Source organism: Scatophagus argus, chromosome 1, assembly GCF_020382885.2.
Source record: "Scatophagus argus isolate fScaArg1 chromosome 1, fScaArg1.pri, whole genome shotgun sequence".
NCBI classification, from domain to species: domain Eukaryota; kingdom Metazoa; phylum Chordata; class Actinopteri; family Scatophagidae; genus Scatophagus; species Scatophagus argus.
In genome coordinates this window covers 18,543,159-18,566,364 of record NC_058493.1, presented here as the reverse complement: position 1 = coordinate 18,566,364, position 23,206 = coordinate 18,543,159, and the positions used below count along the sequence as shown (strand labels likewise).

The 23,206-nt window shown below is 40.8% G+C and overlaps 1 protein-coding gene across 6 annotated transcripts in view; it reads right to left on the bottom strand.

Annotated features, from left to right (window-relative positions):
* fam189a1 (family with sequence similarity 189 member A1) overlaps window positions 1-23,206 on the bottom strand; it is a 73,511-nt gene that overhangs the window by 16,196 nt on the left and 34,109 nt on the right. For all 6 annotated transcript variants that reach the window (XM_046388908.1, XM_046388887.1, XM_046388922.1 and 3 more), the window contains one exon: window positions 1,711-1,821. In XM_046388908.1, the coding sequence (XP_046244864.1) occupies window positions 1,711-1,821 (111 nt within the window). The remainder of the gene's footprint in view (window positions 1-1,710; window positions 1,822-23,206) is intronic.

The following is a 23,206-nucleotide window of genomic DNA, read 5'->3' as shown; positions in this document are numbered from 1 at the left end:
AAACTTTAACATATGAAACAAAAGTAACATATGTGTGGTTTGCAGAAAAAGAAAAGCAATTGGGCAAGTATCTATCCACTGTAAACTGCTTGCTGAAAATATTTTCAAAGCTCCAGTTAAAGGGGAATTCCACAAAATTTATCACATCTTTTGTATCATATTTGAAGAAAACAACTCAGATAATGTTACCTGGACAACTGCTACATGAAGTTCCTGAGAATGTGTGACTGACTGTTTCAGAAATTTAGAGAAATAGTCAGATTCAACCCCCCCTCCCCAATTCTGACATGAAAAAGAAGTGGAGGAGGTTGCCAAAGCTCTTCCCCCACTGAAGTAGCACTCCTGACGAGGTATAGTGTCTCCTTTAATGCTTCTATATGTGAGACAGCTGTGTTAGCTAAAGTCTCAGTCTCTACTGTTTTGTTTTTCACCACTGTCTCATTTCAGTCTCCCAGCCTTTTGGAGTGGAGATGGAACACTCTTTCAAAGTTGTTTATCTGTATTTTGGCCATCTTCAGTTCTGGCAAAGATGGATGTGATAATCACAAGCCATTAGTCACTAACAGACAAACTGGTCGGTTTACTTTTGATGTTGACTCAGTCCTACAGCTTGCTCAGAACAGAAGCGCTGCCTGTCAGCCTGCTATGTGCCGGCGTTCATGAAATCAGGCAACAGACAACAATGAACAAATGCCTATTACTCACCGACTTCATAGTTACAGGTTTCGCAGATGGGTACCAACTACGACAACAACATTCAACACGAGTCTTGCACTTCACTGTGACATATTAGAGCTTCTGAAGTGATCCAACTCATTACAACCACAATCCCTTTCAACCTTAGGCTGTTTTCGCCTTTGTTTACAGGTTTGTGGCAGAGTCACGAAATGTGCTAGCGATGACGTGTTACTGATATGAAGCATGACATATATGTTGTGTGTTGCTCATCAATTGGCATGTCAGTAGTACTATACAGTGTTTTAGCAAAAACATATCAGGCATTTGCATTTTTCTTTTTTTTGTAGACTTTTTGGACATCCGGCAAATATTTACATATTATATATTATATTATACTGCATATGAGAGTGTGCCACTGTTCTTGGAAAAGAAGAATCATGTTGGTCAGTTGCCTCAGTAATAAACATGAATATAGGATTGCTGTGAGTTAGGCCTAGGCCACACTGGAGCCCCATTGTTTTTCTTCTTTTTTAGCCTTTACTTCATTGTATTTTGCCAAATCTGCATCATGGAAAGTCAAGCTATACATAAATAATAGTACTGCAGTTTAACTACAATTTGCAGTAGCTTGCTGGTAGTTCAACTTCATGATATTTTTGCCTTTTTTTTGCCTTCTGTTTATCTATTATTATGTATTTTTGAGTTGACAACTGAAAGTACCGACACTTTTGGGTCACATACCTGAACCCCCTTTGACCAGCCCCACCCCAAAACTACATTTCTCTCTATAGTTTTACTGTACCTCAGCTGTAGTCCCAGTGTGGAGTAACTGGTAGCGTGCAAAGCTATGCTATCAAAGTAGCTTCCCCAAAATTTGACATAACTGGAAAGAGTACATTTCTTCATCCAATTCCATCAATGTGTGTGATGTGTGATGTGTTGACTTCTGACATGTTGCATCATGTTCAGAAGGACATCTTTTCATCCACGCTTTTTGAGAGTGTGCATGGGTTAAATTCCAGTTGGTCTCACCAGCTGACAGTCTTCCAGGGAGTTGACCAGCTGAGCGTTCTGGCAGGAGAGGATGGAGCCTGCCAGGTTGAGCATCACGCACACTGCTGACAGCAGCATGAAGAATGTGATCTGTGACAGAGACAGAGAAAAAAGAAGACAACATAATGTCAAAATGCTGCAGCCTACTAGCACTTGTTCAGCTCTTCAACGTCTTTCTGTTATTGTGTTTGAAAGCAGCTGTAGTACCAGAGGCACAGTGTACTTTGCCAATGAATCGTCATTCTAAGTGATTTCAACAGATCACCAAAGAGGAAATTAGCACGAATGTCAAAAGGAATCAATAACCCGCTTCTCCTCAGACCTCCTGAGTCTGAAGGCAAAAAGAATCCATAATTACAGAAGAGATTTTCAGCCAAGGACACGAGATGCTACATATTGACAGAAGAAAATTTCCCCCACAGTGAACATTTTTGTCTTCCTCGAGACTTGAAAAGCAGCTAATATCTTTCAGTCCCTATAAAACACTAGACACACACGTGCACACACTAACACCAGTCTCACTAGAGATACTACTTCTCTACACTCTAAGGTGATGGAGCTGGCAGTTTAGGTCTAATGTACTTTCAGTCAAAATGTCTCCTTTGCCCCCATTTTCTCAGGGTAAAGGCTTCTCTTTATTTCCTAACTGACAGCCCCATGAATATCAATCCCATTAGCAGAAATATGACTGCCATTTTCTTTTCCTTTAATTTATAGGTCAAGCATAACAAAAACAGTTTAAAAAAAAAATATGGAACAGACAAGCAGCCCTCTCCGTCCAGGAAAATGCCAACATGGCACCAGCGTCTTCTGAACCGACTCAACAGTTCTTGGTTTTATGGAGACATGATGATTATTGCAAGCTCATAAGGGAGCCATTTAATTAAAAAACACAATAATAGCCTATTTTCAAAGCTTGCATTTACAAAGTGCTCGAAAAAAAAAATCCCCAGGGTAGTGTTGGTGGAGGACATAAAGGGCACCACCAGGAGGAGTTTTGTGGATATAAAGGTTACTCAGAACACACATACACAGATGGAGAGGAGGAGAGACGGAAAGGGGGTGGAGAAAGAAGGAGGTGGAGGTGGCATGTAATAAACAGATGGAGCGATAAGTGTAAGTGCTTTTCACCATGGCAGAAAATTGAAAGATTGAGAGGCTGATGGGCAAGCTTAAGGAGCACCTCAATGAGGACGGCAAAGGGGAAAAACAGAAGAAGAGAAAACAGAAAATGCAGATTACAGTTTAGAGGAAACGGTAGGAGGTGATGATGTGTGGATCTTATTAATTAGCCTTTCATTTACATATGATATGCCAGCTGTCTGGTACTCTGATTGATCAGCTGCATGAGAATGTAATCAAGCCTCTATCAACTCAGCTGTGCACTGGTTTTGTAAAGTGGCCACAGTCTGAACTGCAGGTCACATGATGCAACCTGGCATGACAGACTTTGGATTCTGAAACAAATAAATATCCCTAAACCAAGATTCCATGGCCATCACAGTTTCTAGACAGTCAGAAAATGACTGATGTATTTCTGTCACCTTAGCCAAACAATGCAAAAGTTTCTTGGGGCACGTACTCAGTGACCAACGATGGATGGTTTGAAAAACTTTCTATTTTCCATAGATAACAATTACATATGGTATTGTCAATATGGAATAAGAAGATTTTAAAGCTAGGAAAAATTGTATGCTTCCCTTTTCTTTCTCTTTAAAGATGCTTACTACTTACCAAATGCTGCTTGATAGCAAAAGGTAAGAGATTCAGCTGCATGCACACAGTATATTACCTACATTAATCACTTCACTTCGTCACCGAATCCAAGAAATGTACTGAATGTCAAGTAAATCTCATTTGCATATGAAAACAGAAATCCTCACCTTGACAGAATTTAATTTTAACAAATGTGAACCTGCTCTAAAAGTAACAGATACGGCTGCTTTCTAGACACAGTGATGAAGTTTAGATGTTCAAAGTTTCTCACCAAGAGTTAGAGTTTCTTCCGACTGTGGAAAAAATGAAGATGAGGCCATTTAACTTAACGGAGTTTCTCTTCATTGGTACATGTTGAGAATTGTGAAAAGCAGGAGTTAAGAATATGACTACTGCAAGAATGACTTTACACTTAAAAATATTGAGACAAGTTTAAATTTCCAACTTTTTGCAAATCCGAGTGCTCCTCAGTGCATATTGCAGAGGAATATGGTGACCACTGGTATATCTGGAGAGACATTAAGACTGGCTCATATGCTGATTAACACGAGTGGCAGAAATAGTCAACATTTTCAGAGTGCTGCTCCTGCAGAAGTGAAAGCATCGTCATTAGTTCACTTTGGAGCGTAGGAGCCCTTGACTCAAATGATGCCATGACAATAACTATTATGACCAGGATATTGTAAAGCACAATCCAATGACAGTAAAAGCTCCTTCCCTGACACACAGGCCATACGTTGTATTTTAATGAAACCTCTCCGGATTGCCAGCTGAGCCAGCTGGACACAATGCTGCATCTCAAACAATACCCAGCAGCAATCCCAACTGAGGAGAAAACAATCTCTCTTCATCAAAGCTGCCGCGTCTGCTGGACAGAATACCATCCCGCTTTGAAGGGATATTTAATTTTTTGTTGTGTGCATTTGCATAAGTGTTACATAAATCTGCGTCTGATCTTCCAGTTACTCTTGACTGTAAACTACAGCTACAATAAAAGGTGCGCAGCCATGAAACAACAAAGATGTGCCACCACCGCCCTGCTGATTCAGACGGACACTCTGACTAGATTGTGTTTATGTAAAACAATTGTCCCACAACAAACGCTTTTCATTACCAAATAGTCCTCTCCAGGCCTGGTTGAAGCTGGGTGTCACCTGTGTGTCAATCACACTTTCTCTCTGCAGAGCTGATTGTCATGCCTGGCCCCGCACCAGTGCCCTCTCATTACTATGTAGGATCACATCGCACCATTTAGCAGCTAGTCATTAATTACTGTTGCGCTGCCCTTTGCATGTCAAAGAGGAAAACACACATACAAGAAGCTGCGCACACGCCTCCATCGCTGTAACAGCCGAGACAGATTTACGCTGCATGTCATCATCACATCGGCGGAGGACAATACAATCAACATTCATCTCCATGACACACACTCATAGATTACAATATAAGACCCAAGGTTCAGGTATATCACTGTAATTCTCCATAACTGTCACAGAGGTGAAAATCCTTTGGCTTTCTCTTTGCTTCTTGCTATTCTTCACTGAGCAGTTCAGACTGCAGAGGAAATGGTTGGATCATGTATGTAATAAAAAAAAAAACCAGCACAGCTTTTGCTCTTGAGTGCACTGCAGAGATATAGTTAGGTAGGCTACATGGACAGGGGTATAATGTTAAAGGTACTTATGTAGTTCTTGGCCATTTGTGAAGCAATGAGAGCAATATTTTTAACAGTGGGCCCCCAGTTTGCTTATTCTCATGAATAGGGACACATATGCACGTGCATAAGCACACAGCAATACACAATGTTGACAATGGTTTCACATTATGCCACCGATCCATCTAGAAACACAGAAATGTGTTAACATAGGCGAGTAAGACAGCCAGGTAGCAATGGTGGGTGTATTTAATTTAATTTAATGGAAAGAAGAGTGTGGATTTTCAGTATATTTTCATGTATATCAACAACTGACAATTTCTGCAGTATTTTATTTTGAAATGTGTGGCTGTTTTATTAAGGGTCCATGACCTGAAGCTTGCACTTGTGCAATACTGTCATGTACATAGCTTAGGCAATGTGCATTACTAGATCCTTAAGTTATTAAACCGTGAAGCTGGAGACAATTCTGTCCGCTGGTGTCACTAAGGTGATAATGCATTTGTAGATGACAGTTCATAGTGTACGTGCAGAAACAATGCCAAAGATACATCCATACACTCACCTGCAAAAGCAGAAATAAGCACAATGTGTCAGAGTCTTCCATTTATTCAGTGCTAACAGACAGTATATATTGTCAGGTACTCAGTAAAACACAGATGTATAAAAATAACCTTGTACATAATAACCTTCACATATGTGGTAGTTCTATAGAGTTTCTGCTTTTGCTTCATGGAGTGAGGCAGATGCTGAAATCCCAACACTGTAAAAGCTTATCAAAGATGAATCAAAAGTCCAAATCCTAGTACCATACCATACATCCATCCATTTTCTATACCGCTTATCCATCAGGGTCGCGGGGGAGCTGGAGCCTATAACAGTTAACTACGGGCGAGAGGCGGGGTTCACCCTGGACTGGTTGCCAGTCAATCACAGGGCCAACACACAAAGACAGACAACCACACACTCTCACAACTAGGGCCAATGTAGAGTAGCCAATTAACCTAATGTGCATGTTTTTGGTACTGTGGTAGGAAGCCGGAGTACCTGGAGAAAACCCACACAGGCACATGGAGAACATGCAAACTCCACATAGAAGGGCTCAGAACAGGATTCGAACCTGGAACCCTCTTGTTGTGAGGCGACAGTGCTAACTACTGCACCACTGTGCCGCCCCATACCATAGGCTTGAGAGAAAATCTCTTTTTCATAAAGTTTCTCATAAAGAGTAAGGATGATGCTTTCCAGGCACATCCAACTGGAAGAAGACCCTGGAGCTGGAAAACGCTGCTGAGGTGAGCAATGGGAAGATCCACTAAGGAAGCTTTTCTTCTACAGGCAGTTACACACATTCACACCTGGTAATCTTCACAGCAAAACCACAGTCTGATATGGCTGCCGCTGAGCAGCTCCATTGTAGTGGTTTTGGGGTTAAGAGCCTTGCTCAAAGGCACTTCAGTTCTGGTAATGATCATATTCCCCACCCAGATTTATTCCACCAGGACTGAAAATACAACCCTGATGTCACAAACGCACTTCTCTAAGCTATAGTTCACCGTTACCCTTTTTTTTCCCATTTAAAATGCCTAAGTATGCCTGAATGTCATTGAAATATTAATAACTTCAGGTTTTTTTCAACATTTTTTTTAAGTCAATAGACATAAATGATAAAATAAAGTGTCACTGTAAATGAAAAGCTCAAAGTATTCACATCCACGACACTCAAGAGAATCTTTTATTTCATTAGCAGATTAATCAATAATGAAATCTCCCATTAGTTGCAACTCCATTCTTCCTAGACCAGAGTCAAGCAGCTTTTTATTTCTTCACTAACAAACCTGGTGTCAGACAGGTGCAGACTGCTGTGGCTGAATAACTGCCTGGGAGACAACAGCAGTACATAATGCTAATATGGTATGACAATGAGATATGGGCCCATGCTGGAGAGCACTCAAGTAGTAAAAAGTGACTGCACTGTAGAATATGATAACATTTAAAAAAGCCTCTTTGAGCATGACATACAGTTGGGTTTTAACTTTTTTGAAGCCAAGTAACAAAAAAAAAAAAATGGCGGTTTCGGTCAGATGGGATTTGCATAAAAGCAGAAACTGAAACACTGTTAGCTTCCTTTTACTGCAGTACAAATTAGTATTTAGTCTGCAGCAGCACTGCGACACAAGGCTGTTTATTTTCAATTATCCCTGAGCCATGAGAGATGGAAGCAATGTTTTGTTTTTGCTTGTTTTTCACAGATCAACCTCTGTTTCAGTTTCCCTCAGACACTGTACCACAGTCTTCAGGCCTCTGCAGAGCTCAAACATCTTGTGAACAAAAGAGACGTTGAGGACAAAGAGAGATCATCACTGAATATATATCAACAGGAAACCATGTCATTAGTTGTGGCAAATTGTTCTGCTGCTTAAAGTAATGTAAAAATCTGTTAAAATACACACAGCCTCAGGGTTAAGCCACAATCAGTAAAGAATAACATCGTCTTTCACTTGGTGTTCCTCCTACTGACATTATAAACACACAAGAGAAAACAAATCCAGGGCTTCAACAGCTGGTCCCCATTGGTTCCCATCTTTCTACCTATCTGCTCCCTCCTACCACCATGGGCCCCATATGCCTGTGTGTGTGAGTGTGTGAGAGTGTGTGTGTGTATGTGTGTGCGTTTAGATCACATCATCAGGATTAGTTGTGATTGGAATTGAGTGACCCTGAGTTCAGCGCTGGTCCAAATAAACAGTGGAGGTGTTGATACTAACTCTCAGCAGCAGAGCCCAGGGGACATCACACTAAACCAGACGTAACGACTTCCACAGACCCGCTAATCCTGCTGGGGAATAGCTTCCTCATAAGAACACACACCAACCAAAACTCAGGATCGCTTTCTACCTTCACTCATGTGAGTTTAAGGGTTTGGAGATACCCGCACATGCATACATTTGAGCAGAAATCCAAATTTACCCAAAATACAACATAATTCAAAACAATATGCAAATTTGCATGCTATTAGAAATACTGTAAAGGCACATGGAAAGATTGTATGAGAATAAAATTTACAAGAATGAAAGTGTGTCAGCGGGTTTTTAATGGTTGACATTAAAAGTTGAAAAAAAAAAAAAAAGAAAAACCCACCTCACCTCTTGACTTTGATGTGTAGTCAGGTTGACAGCATGTCAGACTGCATCTCCACGGGATGTGATGGATTAGTTCCTGTGGTTTAGACACATCGTGTAGAAGTTGCAGTCCAACACTTTTTATTGGCAGATGAGACCTACATTAAGCCTGCTGAACTGCATCTTACATGTTGGAGTGTTTTTATCCCGAGTTTAACCTTTTGCTTGTATTTTTTTTTTACCTCTCTGAACATCTACCTGAGAAGTGAAGTGGGTAGATAATATGTAACCAGAGAGCATGTAGAGGGAAATAGAGGTGCTCTGTATGAGGAGGTAGAGGAGTTCATCTCCATGCCAGTGCTCACACTTATTGATTAAAACAGACGAAGAAAGACAGTACCACCCTGAGGGTCAGTCGCTGATTAACCTCCACCTCTCAATGTTTTAATCTACCACTGACCTCTAAAGAGCTAAAACAAGAAGCTTTGCCTTCAGCGCCAACCCCCCAAGACTGGTGGTGGTGGGGCTGCTGTAATGAGACAGGCCTATAATGAACCTGGTCCCAGTAGACTCTCATGCCACACAGAAGTAAGGCAAGAACTTTGTAAAAGATGCTGCTTGCTAATGGCGGTTCACTGAAAATCAAGGACGATGTCTCCATAAATGACTAATAATGATGTAAATCGCTGTCAGATCTGTTTCCTTACACACAACACAACACAGGCTGTGAGATGTGATTGTAAGGGGTCCTGCACTATGCGTCGTAAGTCCAAGACAAAATAGGTTTTCTCTTGACTTAAACTGAGTGTTTTGCAATGGAGCTTGTCACAATTTTTACGCTTTTCTGTCTCTCTCTTTTTAATTAACATGGCTCTATGGCACTGTTCTCAATAACTACTACATGTACTGCTATGAAATTTTAGACACATTCATGGTCCCCAGATGATGAAGTCAGGCGATCTCCTGGCTTTTCCTCTAGCGCCACAAGCAGGTTACCATGTGTGCTTTGGAGTAATATGTCTCCATGACTATTGGATGGACAGCCATGTAGTTTGGTGCAGAGATTCATGTCCCCCACAGGATGAATTGTAATTACTACAGTGATCCTTCAGCTTTTCATCGAACGCCATCATTAAGACAAAAATCAGGACACACAGAGACTAGACATTACACTGGCTTTACTTCTTTACACTGAATTGTCGCCTCCCAATTTTTACACAGATGTCAGTTCAGCCCTGTCACTAATGTCGCTGCCTGGTTTAAAGGCAGACCAACACTACCTTCCTATTCTGTGTTTCTAGTCTAACTTTTAGACAGAACAAGGATGTGGAATAACAGCAAGATGTTCCCGTCTTGATCAGACTGTTTAAAAGTCAACATTGTCCTTGTTAGCATGTTAGTGTGCCACGTTGCAGATTTACAGAGCCGCAGGCGGCAGTCTCGTTTAGTGGCTTTTAAAGAAGGCGGGTTAAAATTTCAAAAACGTCTGAGCCACATATCCAGGCTATGTGGCTTATCTTACTGGTGGCACAGTTGCTATGCCAGCAACTATGGCACCAGTACGATTTTGCCTTCCTGCGCTCCGTTAGTGACATTTATTGTGCTGCTCCTTATTTTTCATGATTTCAATATGCAGATAAGAATTCCAGTACTGCGAAATATTAATTAAAGGTCAATGTTTCAATATGCACATACAATATCGCTAAATATTTATTAATAAACCCCCTGAGATAGGTCGTACTTTGCATGTTGTTTTGTGTGTTTTCAAATGAAACTGTAATTTCTCACACTGAGATATAGGTTCCTCTATCTAAGTGTTGGGCAACGTTTTTGCTTGTTGTTGCTCTTTCATTTTTTATTTGGAGCTGAAAATGCAGCAACGTGACCTGAGCTGTGGCTATGTGCTGAAACACCACTGATGCTGCTGCTGCCTGGATTATGCTGCTCTCGCTCCTATGAGCCATCAGATAAGAGGGTCTATCTAATTCATATTCTAATTAATATGAAGCCACACTTCCTGCTTCTTGGGGCCTTAGGGGAGGACATTATTCATCAGGCATTATCTCGAGTCGAAAGGTTCCTGCTAACCCAGCCAACCGTGTTCGTTCACACTCTGCCCGGCTTTCACTCACGCTCATCCCTTTGTCTGATCCCTTACCTGTCACTTCCTGTCATTTTACACATAACAAGAGGAGGTGGAGGATAGAAATAAAGAATCAAAGATGGTTGCTGTAGGTGTGCACTCGTGTATGCTGAGAGAAACAATGTGATATGAATGTAGAGGAGAAGAATCAAGAGGAAAAAAAGGAGACAGCAGGATTTTAAAAGAGGACAGCTTTTAGATTATGTAGGAAACAGCAGGAGTAGAACATCACCGTGGAGCATATCTCATATTGTTTCATCAGTCAGCTCCGCTAACATCAGTGCATGAGTAGAATGAAATTATTTGCAACAGCTGGACTTTGAAGGACAGTAAAATAATCGCAAAAAGTTAAAGCAGAAGTGTGTACTAGATTTAAAAGGAGCTATGGGAAATGATACCATTTACCTAATTGTTAGAACTTCTGAGCTATTGTACTGCAACAACGAAGCAAAGTCTCAGAATCAGCAGCACCGTATCGCCTGAGGACGAGACATTTATCGCACACAGTTCACACACTACAGTGAAACTACCCGAGGGGGGGGGGGGGGGGGGGGGGGGGGGGTTGAGCAAGCTCCCCTGGGTGGGAATCACGGCTCTAAAGAAGCTTTTTAATCACCCTTTTCTTCCTTCTCTTAGCTGAAGTTGGATATTAGATGCTCTGACTCTTTCTCTCATTTCAATGCCTTCTTGGCAGAAACACAGAGTGTGTGACAAGAGAGGAGGTGATCTGTGTAGCAGTGAGAGATGGAGAGTGGCAGTGCTAATGCAAACTGACCAGAGGTGACAGGCAAGCTGTGACCAGAGGGAAAACACTCCTGAAGCATAAACACACACACACACACACACACACACACACACACACGCACGCACACACATCCTTGCACTCTGTGTTTCAGCTTGCCTGGTGTATAAGGAAATAATGCAAAGTCTTTATCCAGGCTGGTGGTGAGGTGGGTTTAGAGGAGCCACTGTTCAACAGGAGCACTCAGGGGGAAGACTCCACGCTGGCAGGCATCCACACTGCTTAAGTGTCCCTGAGCAAGACACTTCAGCACCAGGTTAACACAGCTCACATAAATGGCTGCCATTTATGATTAATTATACAACATTTACTGCTGATGCTGCACTCTACAAGTGCTTACAATCACAGAAACTGGATAATTTAACCAGATGTCCTTGATTTTTTTTTATTATTATTTATTTTTTTTTACATTTAATCCAAATCCATGGTGATGACACTTACTAAACAGCTTTCACTGCAACACAGAGACAGACAAGGAATTTGTCTGCAGAGGACATGACGACTGCATTTGAAATTAAATTTCCTGGTGCTGTTATGAGAAATGAACAGATGAGCCTCTTGTAACGTGTCTGTTGCTAGAAACAGCTGGGTTGAGACAAACTTGAAGATGTGGATTTCAGAAGATTCAACAAAGGCAAAGATGCAAAAGGATGTTGCTTAGTAACGGGAAAACATTTTTTTCTAGGCTGGGGACCAAAGAAAATTTATCAAAACAAATCCAAAGCTTCTGTCTCTGCCTTTGTTCTTGCGCCTACAGCCACATCACAGCAGTGCCACTATCTCATCTTCTTTTCATATGCTGCTCTTTATTTTTCCCAAACCATTTAAAATGTGACAGGAACAGGAATAAATGGAAATGCCCAATCACACAATTCTCAGTAAGTTCACTGGTGAGACATGAGTGAAATAAGGGTTTTGTGTAAATTGGAGGGTTTGAGGTTTTTTTTCTATGGGAGCCCCTTCCACAGATAAGCTATCTATTGTAACATTCTGTCTTTCTGTTTTCTGTTTGGTCATGATTCTGATACATGTCTGCTGGATGTAAAATTGTTTGATACTTTGTGGAGGTTACTTACAGGAAACAGCATCATAAATGTTGCAGGTTGTGTTATATTTCATTTACTAGTCGTCTTTCATCACACCCGTTCAAAATGGAAATAACTTGATTACGTGGGTGGTTAACTGCTGCGATGTACACACAAAACGCATTTACAAAGGGGAAATTGAGCATTGTGAAAAGGTACAAGTAATTGCAAAAGCAATGAAGCTGATGTTTCTCACTCTAAAGAAAAAATGAAAAATGGAAAAACGTCAGCTTTGTGTGGACCAAACAAACTGTAATCCTCAAATTAATACATGGAACAAACATTTCCATCCATTTGTCAGGTCGTTTCACCCTCTTCTTTTGCAACGGTTAATGGTTGTGGACTGGAGAATTAGTGCCAAGTGCTGCGCATCTTGATGAACTATTAATATGTGCATGATAGTAGTGAACAAAAACATGCATACATTTTCTTGTTTTTTTGCAAATTTTCAGGAAACTGGGTTAAAATTTTGGCTACATGTATATCTAAACATGGCTAAAGAAAGCTCTTTTCCCACTTTTACATGCAGGAATTCTTCCAGTTGTGCTGGGAATCCAATGAATTAATGAATTCCAATTATTAAAACTTGCACTATTCGAGCTTCACAGTGTTTGTGTGCACATCTCTGTCAGTACAAAAGATAAAATCATAACATATTAGCATAACATCAGGCTAGCTCTCATTTCAGGGCTTCTCCTCCTACTGGTCCCCCTCCCAGCTCTGTAAAATAACTAAAAATAACACAAAAGAAAATATAACCATAAAATCACAAAATCCTACAGAAAATGTGTGAATGGGAGTAATCCCCTCCCAAAGCCATTTCTGAGTGCTTTTCTTCTTTTCAAAGTAGTGCACCGCCGCTTGCAGATCTGTTATTTGCACAATGCCTCTCCATCCAAAAAAACACCACCTTCCACTCACACATTTGCACACGTATGCACTTTTGCTTTCATCCCTATGTCTGTCTGACACACACACATCCTGTGGTTTTCCTTTAGCAGCTTCTGACGGGTGGTCCTGTGGGGCCCATCTCAGTTGGCAGTGGGCTACATCTCTCACAAAAGCTTCTCCATCTGGGTCAAGTCAGAGAATAAAAGGCCTCTAAGGAAGAGGGAGACAGACACAGTGCAAGCACAGAGGCCAATCGCATGTGCCAGTATGCCGGAATTCTTCATATGTCTGTATGTGTGAAACCATATGTGCATCATGGCATGTGTCTTTGAGTGCTGGTTTTATTCATGTGGCAGTTTATTTACATTTGTTGTGCATTGCTCGATCTACAAGTGTTGCAGTTTAAACCTAGAGCCTGAAGTGACAACAGCTTTCTAATTATACAGAATGGCAGGCAGCGTTTAGAGCGTTGGTCAAATGAAGAGTTTACCAATTATGGTGAAGAAAATCTGTGCTTGCCTGATATGTGAATTACAGGGACCTTTGCTCTTGCTGTTCACACCCACAAGGATTTCAAGAGAATAAATATAAAGGAAGGAGCAGATCCAGTTCCTCCCACAGAGTTGAAGTATGTTTGTGCTTTTGGGACATAGAAAGAAAAACAGGGCAATAGCAAATACATTTTTAAAAAATGTAACTTTAACGGGAATTAATAAAACCATTAGTAAATATCAGAAATTGTGAACTCTGTGAATCGGGCAGCTTAACATTAGCATAATATTAGTGTCAAAGAAAACAATGTTTCTCAACTTCTAAAAGAAGCACTTCATGTTTCAGTTGCTTTGAAAACTTGGCAAATCTTGCAGATGCATGAGTTTTTTCTTCCCCCACACAGCAAGCGAACTCCACGTAGAGGCAGTCAGTGTTTATACAGAGACAGCTTGCTTGTTTAATAAGCAATACCCCGTGTGTTGTGCCATAGGAAAATATTAGTGAGAGCTCCCGCCACACAGTCTGTTGTTTGAGTTGACTCTTCCTGACAACCCATTTGACATGTAACACCAACACGCACAGGTCCAACACATATAGTTACCTGGAGCAACGCATTATGTGAAGAGGTTTTAAATTAAGGAATGTTGTCTATTCTGACACTGTTTAAACTTTCACTATATTGATGTTTATGTTTTAGAAGACATAAGACACTCTAATATTACTGTACATTTTATCCAAGTAATCAATAGCTCCAGGGTTGTTTGTGGGTTTGTTGGACTACTTTACTCTTTTACGTCTCATGGGAGCTCCTCCTTATTCATTATGAACAATCCATTCACGGCAGATAAAAAACAAACTTCAGATCGAATGTTTGTTCACACTCAGGGCTTTCAGCTTTCATTTTCTCCTGTCAATAATCAAGAGGCAGTGAAGATCGATGTTGCTAATCATAGCGTGCTGCCTTCCCAGAGCAGGGCGTATAATGGAGTCTGGTGCTCGCAAACACTGAGTCAGCAATCCAGCCATCTCAGCCTGAACCCATAAATGCACACATTTATGAGCACAGCCGTGTGCACACGCTTCAACCAACACAGCAAACATGGCTTCTCTCTGGTCTTCACCACCATATTTTACTCTCCACATAAAAGAGAAAAAAATCCCAAGCCAACAGGGTCCCTCATTACTGTGTTTTATAGGAATGTGTTGGCATCAGCTTCTCATCAAAATATCCAAATGACCACACTACAGCCTAGGAAATGTTCGCTGTAATTATTCTATCCAAAAATGAGGAATTCATTTATTAGGAGATACACGACTCAACAGGTGTTTCTACAGAACAAGTATCACGTTCTTCACTGTTCTTCACTGTTGCAGTAACAGGAGAAACTGGCAATGAATCTGCTGTGTTGATGTTCAGCGTTTTTCTCTGCCGTTTCTGATGTCAGTCCTACGCTGTGATTGCAGCGTATTACTGCTTTTGTGAAAATGCGTACCGATGGCAAAAAGAAATAAGCATACACTACACTGTCCCAGGCCTCACTTGATTCTGTAATTTACCAGCCTGGGATCAATAAAGCCTATCTATCTATCTATCTATCTATCTATTCATGTGCTTCCTCCTGACATCAAAGGTCGCAAGTTTGTGAGAAGCGGTTTCCCGTTTCCACCCGCCAACTATTGGGTGAGCCGTAAGCAAGGTCTGCCAGGACTGTAAAGTAGAGGCTGCAGTCATACTGCAGTATCAACTCACTCAGCTGTGAAATATGGCTGACATGATTGTGTGCAAACCACAATTACGTCTCGAGTCCCTGACAAGTGACCACAGAGCACTAGCTGCTCAGTCAACTGTGGAAAATAAAAGGTTGGACCCTGCCTCTAATGCCTCTATTCGCCCAAAATACAATCACTGCAATGTCACCCACAGTTCTAACTGTTTGATATAGAAAGAGATTGGCACCGATGTGACAAAAGGGAGAGGAGAGTGGAGCCTATTTGTGCTCCTTAACAATAGGTGAAAGAAGAGCTCAGGCATCATTTTGTTTCTATGCTTCTGGTTTGAATGGCTGCAGTGAATTTCTCCTCAGTTGTGACATTATTATTATTATTACCTCCACCAAAGGGGTCATGTTTTTAGTCCAGTTTGTTGGCTTGTTTATTAAAGTTTCAGAGTGATTAGGTTCTAAACCACATTTAAACATGCCCACACTTCTGCACAACCCTGCAGGAAGGCGCCACATTGCCAGATTTTGTGTGAAGCCTGCGTGAAACACTCTCACACACCTGCAGCTCTTTATAAATCCAGACAGAGCAGATGAGAGAGACAGAGACAGCAATGTAACCTGGTGGCTACGTTTTTAGTTTATCGTCACACCACCAGTTATTGGCCGGTGGCTACAAGCCCATAAAGTAACAAAAGTAATGATAAAGAAGAGAAAATGCAGGGTCTGTGTCAATACACCCACACATGTCTAGTTGGTCATAAGTGATGACTGAGAGGTGATGCTGATGTTTTAACTGTGCACAACAATATCCAACAATATCTTGACATAATGCTCTACTATTGGAAATATGATGTTTCTCAGCATTTCAGGGTTACATTTGCATGTGGGTGGGGGGGTTCCAGGGGGTCCCCATGGAAACGTTTGGAAACCACTGTCACTGTCCTGCTAGTTACTGTCAGTCATTGTTTTCTTTTTCTCTGTTCAAGAGAAATGTGAATATCTGACATAATGTGTCAGTTGCCTGCCAAAACAGATGTATTATTCTTATCTCAAGGCTCAAATTATCAGCTCAACGTATTCTTATTCTTATTCTATTCTTATTAGAATATAACATTTTCTTTTTTGAAAGTGTGGACATATGAAACACATGGCATGATTAATGCTCAGATGAAAAAAAAAATACAAATCCACAATAATGATCTTTTTTCCCCATGAAATTCACACTTCTACACTTTCTACACTTCTACACAATATACAGCTGCAAACTAATTTTCACACGTGCAATCATGTCAGCATCCACCTCTGCATTTGTATTTACAGCATGTTATAAACATACCACTATAAATAATCCGCTGTGGGATCATTAAGATCAAAAGACAACCAAACCACTGAACACTAAAAGCTGCAGCTTCTCATCATTGTGCTTTTGTTTCTTATTAGCTATTCATGAATTAAACATTCATGTAATACTCGCCTCTGAGGGCATGATAGTGGTGGGCATATAAACCAGATTACATCACTTGTTTACTGCATGTTCAGTAATATCCAAGCAAGGTAGATTTTTAAAATACTCCCCGACATGTGACTAAGTCATATCTGTTCACACAAGGCACCTTATACCCACAGTTTTGTCAAAGATATTTCTAAAAGTCAGGAAAAATTAAACTGACTGTGTGCTTTCATGGAACTAGCCAACAGAAACCAGAGAAGGACATCAAAATGATACTGAATTAGGGAGGACTCCAGCACTGCCAGTCTGAGGCCAAAAACCAGGGGGGCCAAAGCAATAAGTTAGACCACTTATAGCTTAGGCAGGCTCAGAAAAAATGCACACAAACCAATCCCTGCAGAGCCAGGAAGAGAGGCTGCTAATGGGCTAATTTCACTCCTACTTAGAGGATTAATTTGTCCATTTAGGTCTGTATGAAAAATGCAGAACTATGGACAGACCCATCGTCTCCGCCTAAACTGGTCTGATGCACAACCTTTTAATCATTTCATTCATTGATCGAGAAAGAAAATGGCACCCGCTGTGTCATTTTGATTTTTTTTTTTTTGTTGCGGTTATCACAATCACTCATTGTGCCATCTCTCTCTCTCCCTCTCTTTTTCACTCCCTCACCCTCACCCTCTCTCTCTCTCTCTCTGTGTGTGTCTCCCTCACCCTCATCCTCTCTGTCCCTCCCTCTCTCTCTCTCTGTCTCTCCCTTACCCTCATCCTCTCCCTCCCCCTTTCTCTCCCCCTGTCTTTCTCTGTCTCTGTCTCTCTCCCTCACCCTCACCCTCTCTCTTTGTCCTGCTCTCTCTCTCTTTCTCTCTCTCTGTCGGTCTCTCCCTCACTCTACCCCTCCCTCTCTTTCCTTCTCTGTCCCTCTCTCTCTCTCACTACAGTAATATTTATGGCCTATTAGGGTCACAGGCTGTCACAGAGAGCACCTCATAAAACCTCTCACCAATGTCCTGCTGGCCCTACTGCAGTTATGTGATCATAATGGAACGTCGACGGTTATGGTGTGTATGCGCTGTGATTTGTGTAGCCTGATATTTGGATTTGGATATGTGGGGAACACAGAAAAGTGTGCCTGAGTGTGTGTCTAGATTGATAAAAAAAAAAAAAAAAAACAAAGGAGGGAAAGTTGCTGTCGTCTTGACCACTGGACACAAGCTGTGCGTGTGTGTGGGGGTGTGTGTGTGTGAAGTGGAAATCTTCAGCCACTTGCAGGTCACTGAAATGGTGCTGTAAATCATGCACACATTGTTACTAATGTAATACTATCTATTGATTTTCATCATTTCTTAAGAAGACTCCCAAACCAATCACAACCTCCCTGTCAAACACACTATGTTTTTAGCAAAATGTATACACATAACTAATTAAAACATAAACATTTTTCCTTTGATCGTCAAAGGACAGGAAACATGCAATAAAGCTGTTAACTGAATAACAAACTGATACAATTAGTTGCCTGGAGACAGAAACCTGGCACTATGCTAAGTTTATTTTTCAGGAATAAAGCAATAAAGCATCACATCTTACAAGTTCACTGAATTGTAATGAAGTTAAAGCATAAAGTGGCAATGAAAAGAAAATACTCAAGTAAAGCATCTGAAAGTCACACTGAAATACAATGTATGAGTAAATGTACTTACATTCCACCAGTGATTTATGCATAGGAAACGCACAGTAAAAATCATCTGGTATTTCATTAAAAGGGGCTGATCACTCCATCATACATCTCCTCTTGCTCTTGTTCTCCTCTGTTTTCAATTGTAGAATGTGAACTTCCAGCATGTGCACAGTAGGCAATAACTGCACAAATACTGATGAATAGTCTAACAAATATCTAGCTGACACTACATGATGACAGCCTCTAATCTTTACAAATCAAACACGAATGACACTCATGTTTTCAGTGTACCAGGCGTGGATGAGCAAGCGGCAGAGGGTTGAGCATATCCCTCGGATCCGGCCAAAAACATGCTCAGGGGTGCAGCCTGTCACTCAAAAGGTTAATGGATGCATCGGTGCATCATGCTGAGGTGATTGTCTTTGTGGAGATGAAACATTTGTGCTCTATGACTGGTGGAGGCCTCGGTTTTAGCTGGCAGTTAAGAGCTTCGGTTCAAGAATTGCTCGTCATGGTTATTGTTTGCAATTACGAACGTATTCTCAAGGAGTCTACAGTGTGACGAGGGCTGAAAACATGCTTAGCTTGAAGCACTCTTGGGAACATACAGCAGCGTCTCATTTCCATTTAAAACAATGAGCACGGAGGGCAGCACTGAAAGAGATTTCCATAGCAGAGCAGCAGATTTAATATTCTCGGGGAATACGGTTTAGGTCGAGCACTCGCTGCTGTCGAGATAAACCTTTGCAGCTCAGGTGATTAATGTATTACAGTGGAAGGCAAGAGCCGTCATGAACTTAAATTCATTTTCCGTCAGTAATTCAATGCAAAATGAAAGACTTCGAGATTATATAGAGTACAGTACAGAGCATATTTCCACATTCCTCTGCTTGTTCCACAGCCAGCTGGTGAATGCACTTATAGAATCTGTAATACTCCAAATAACAGTAACATGATTAATGTAAATAAGAAATGCACATAAACAATCTGACTATCCCAAATATGGCCAAAGTTTGTGGTCCAGTACCCATAATACTATACTATTAAATATGTCAGAAGAAGAGTTTGTACGTCCCAGTACTAATTTCAAATGCACTCTGCCAAAATTACCAGGATGTCCTACTGCATCTGCTCACATTTTACTGCATGCAAACCAGCCTGCTTTTCCAGCTATTCTGACCCACAATCCTCTGCACAGCACAAGATCGACTGAGCCGCTGAGCGAGCGCAGAAAGACGACAGCTCAATGACAGGTGACAGCAGCTGCTATGACAGATGACAGCGCATTCAAATGAGCACTACATATTTTTTGTGACTTGTGTGCATAATTAATATATTAATATACAGACTATAACGAACTGTGATGGATTATGACAAAGTAACATGTCCCAGTTGTATGCATGCTGCATGCAAGTACTTTATAAAAGCATCTGAAGTTTATACCAAAAGTAAAAGAAAAAGAATGTGATTTGAAGAGTGGAGAAAAGGTCTTTCTGCTCTGAACTCCCTCTACCTGTCTTCCTGGACGAGTAAAGCCTCAGACATCCAGCTCACCTGTGGCAAATCCTTTGCCTCTGTAGATGAACTGATCCCTCCCTGCTGTGCTGCGGAGCTGTGCTGTGTATGTATGTAAGTTTATTTTGGTTTAACACCCATTTATATCAGCTTGAGTAGTTTATGATTTCTTTGTTGTAATCTAATTAAGATGCAGTGCTGGTGATTATTTCTTCATTTGTCAGTTTACACTACTAACTTGTACTGGAAGATAAATCACCTTTGTTGGATAATTAAGCATTGAATTGAGAATTATGATGCCCAGATTCGTGTCCTCTGTTACCTTTTTTTTCTTCTGTTGTCAGACAAACCAGTTTAAACAGCCCTCAAATAAAAGGCTGGACTGGAGCTTCTGCCTTTCCCCATCTGTCATTATGAGACAAGCCATTAAGTTGGTAGCAACCCTGGAGCCAGACTATCCTAAGGAGAGTTCAGTACGCCTTCAAACTAAATTTTCTTCACTAAGTATAATGAAAGGGGTACTTGAGAATTTAGATTTAAAAGAAAAGTGAAAGACCATCAAGCTTCATCCTCTGGGCACCATGAGCGTCTGTACCATTTTACACAGCAAACCATCCAACAGTTCAAGGATTCAAGGATTCAAGGAGCTTTATTGTCATTTCACACATGTAGAAACATGAGGTGGAACGAAATTAGTTTCTCTGGTCCCTATAAGCCCAATAATCTACAAAATACTAATGCTATAAATATAAAAACAACACTATATAAATATAAAAACAACCAGAATAAAAGATACAACTGCTGATACTTCAGACAGGATTAAAATGGTGGACTTGAATGGTTGGTAAAAATCTGCACTTCAAAATATGCTCTTAAGAAATTTGCACAACGAGTAAATCAAAGTAGCAATGTAACAGAAACAGAAGCAACAGCACTGGCTCGTCTCACCGCGTCCTCCTCTTCTTCCAACCATGTAGAAACATGAATGTAAAGTAGCTGCAAGTGAGACTCTCTTCCTGCCTGACACCTCAAGCTCAGTGACCGTATCACCTCAAGACTGCTGTACCTCTCCATTATTTAAATCTCCTCATGCTACACTCCAGGACAAAAAGGTATGCATCAGGTCAGTGAAAACATCTCTTTCTTTCTATGAATGAAACAGTCAAACTGAAAAATTGGAGGATAGAGGATAAACTAAAACTAGGCCTAAAGTATTTTTTAGATTTTCTTCCTTGCCAAAAGCTAAAGCAGACTGAACAAAACGTACGTTCAAAATCATTCTTTATTTACTACACTGTGCATTAAATTTAGATACAGCGCAGATTAAAATGGAATTAACTCTACATTAAATATGCATAAGAATGAAGAGGCATGTGTTGTTACTTTTACCTAAAAACAACAACAAAGCAACAGCAGTTGACTCACTGGCTGAGACGAATACACTAGACTGCAGACAAGATCACCATCTTGTTTACAGACAGGACAAACAAGAATTTATTGCCCTCTAACTCGCTCTCTGTCTTTCTGTCTCTCTCCTAACACATAATACATCATGGTCACAGACAGCAGAAGACTGCAGGTAGTCTTGACTTTCTCTTGACTCCCTTAAATCTGCTGTGGCACCAATGCAGCAGATATGACTGGACAGAAAACTACAGTTACCCTAGTTTATTAGTTTATTAGCCATTTCAGATAAGGTGGACGGGGAGGATTTTCTTCAAACATGGAGGCAGAGTGTTTTCTCATCCCACAGTGCACAACATTCAATACATCCTCGACGTGCAGTTAAAGTTTGGAGTCTGCAGAATTTCATATTCGACACATCTTGTCTCCCCGCCATACTGCACCGCTTTCATCCACTCTTGGCATAGAAACATTCAGTCTCCAACCATCCAAACAAACACTGCACCAGGTGTCACACACCGACTTGACTGCAATGTGTCAAGTTTTCCTCGCTATACGGAGTCTCACCTTTTCTATTTATACCTCATATCTGTCTCCTTAGTACACATATAAAGGTGTCAGAATGCTGCAGTTTTAACTGTCTTAAAATACTGAATCATCAATCTATCTTGATAACTTCTATCAACATCCATCTTTATTTTATACCACTTGTTATAGGGCTGATCTTAATCATTTTTAGTTAATTTAGCAGATTAGCTCATCTCAGCATAAAGACTGGAGTCTTGTGATCACCACCAGGTTACCAGGTGAGGAAGAAATAGCCTGGCATATCACACCCACAAGTGCTTTTACACTATTTTTTCTCTCTCTCAAACAACCGGGACAGAATATGTTTTGAATGGACTGAAGTAGCTGCTTCTCGCTGTTCCCAGTCTTTGTGCTAAGCTAAATTAGCCAGCTGGTTCCACCTACATATTTAGCAGCCATATGTGAGAGGGGTATTAATCCTCTCAAAGTGTCTGCATGAAAGCGAACTAACATTTTTCTGAAATTGTCTCACTATTCCTTTGCTTAATTTGTCCAGCCAGCTATTCAAAACAAAACAATTTACAGCGCCACATAAAACATCTGCACACTTCTTATATTTTACAACTTTGCTTAAGTTATAAAAAAAATAGTTCCACATTAATCCTCAGCGAGTCAACTGACTAACAGAATAATAAACTTAATCAACTATTCATTTCCAGACAAAGTTGTGCTGCAAAGTCCAATTTTTTATAGTTAAAATCTTAAATACCCAGATCATACAATTAGCCTGAGAATCTTGTTTCATCAAATAAGAGAGCAACAAAAAGTCAGCTCCAACAAGTCAACTAAGAAAACCAAGTCTCTGACATGTTTACTTAAACATCTTGGAGAAGCTTCAGTTATTACGAGTCACGACGGCCACCCACAGTTGCAGATGGGTTGGTGCAGAGATGCCAGGACTGAAAGCATCCAGCCAGTGTATTAGTCACCTGCCAGTCAGCTCTGGGTCAAGGCCAGAAATGAAAAAGCTTAACCGTCAGAGCTAAACATTACATGCTACAGTAACAAAATCCACACTAAATATTAGCAGTGTCCACAGACTGACATCTCTGTATGCTGGCAAGTACAGACTATTCCAGTAAATTAGTCATGGTTTTTAAGGAAAGAGAGGTAAGAGGATTTAACTCTTTTACATAACACGAGGTGTGACCAATTTCCACTCACACCTCAATTATGGGATATTTCTTTTGATCCCCCAAGAGCTGAGATGATTC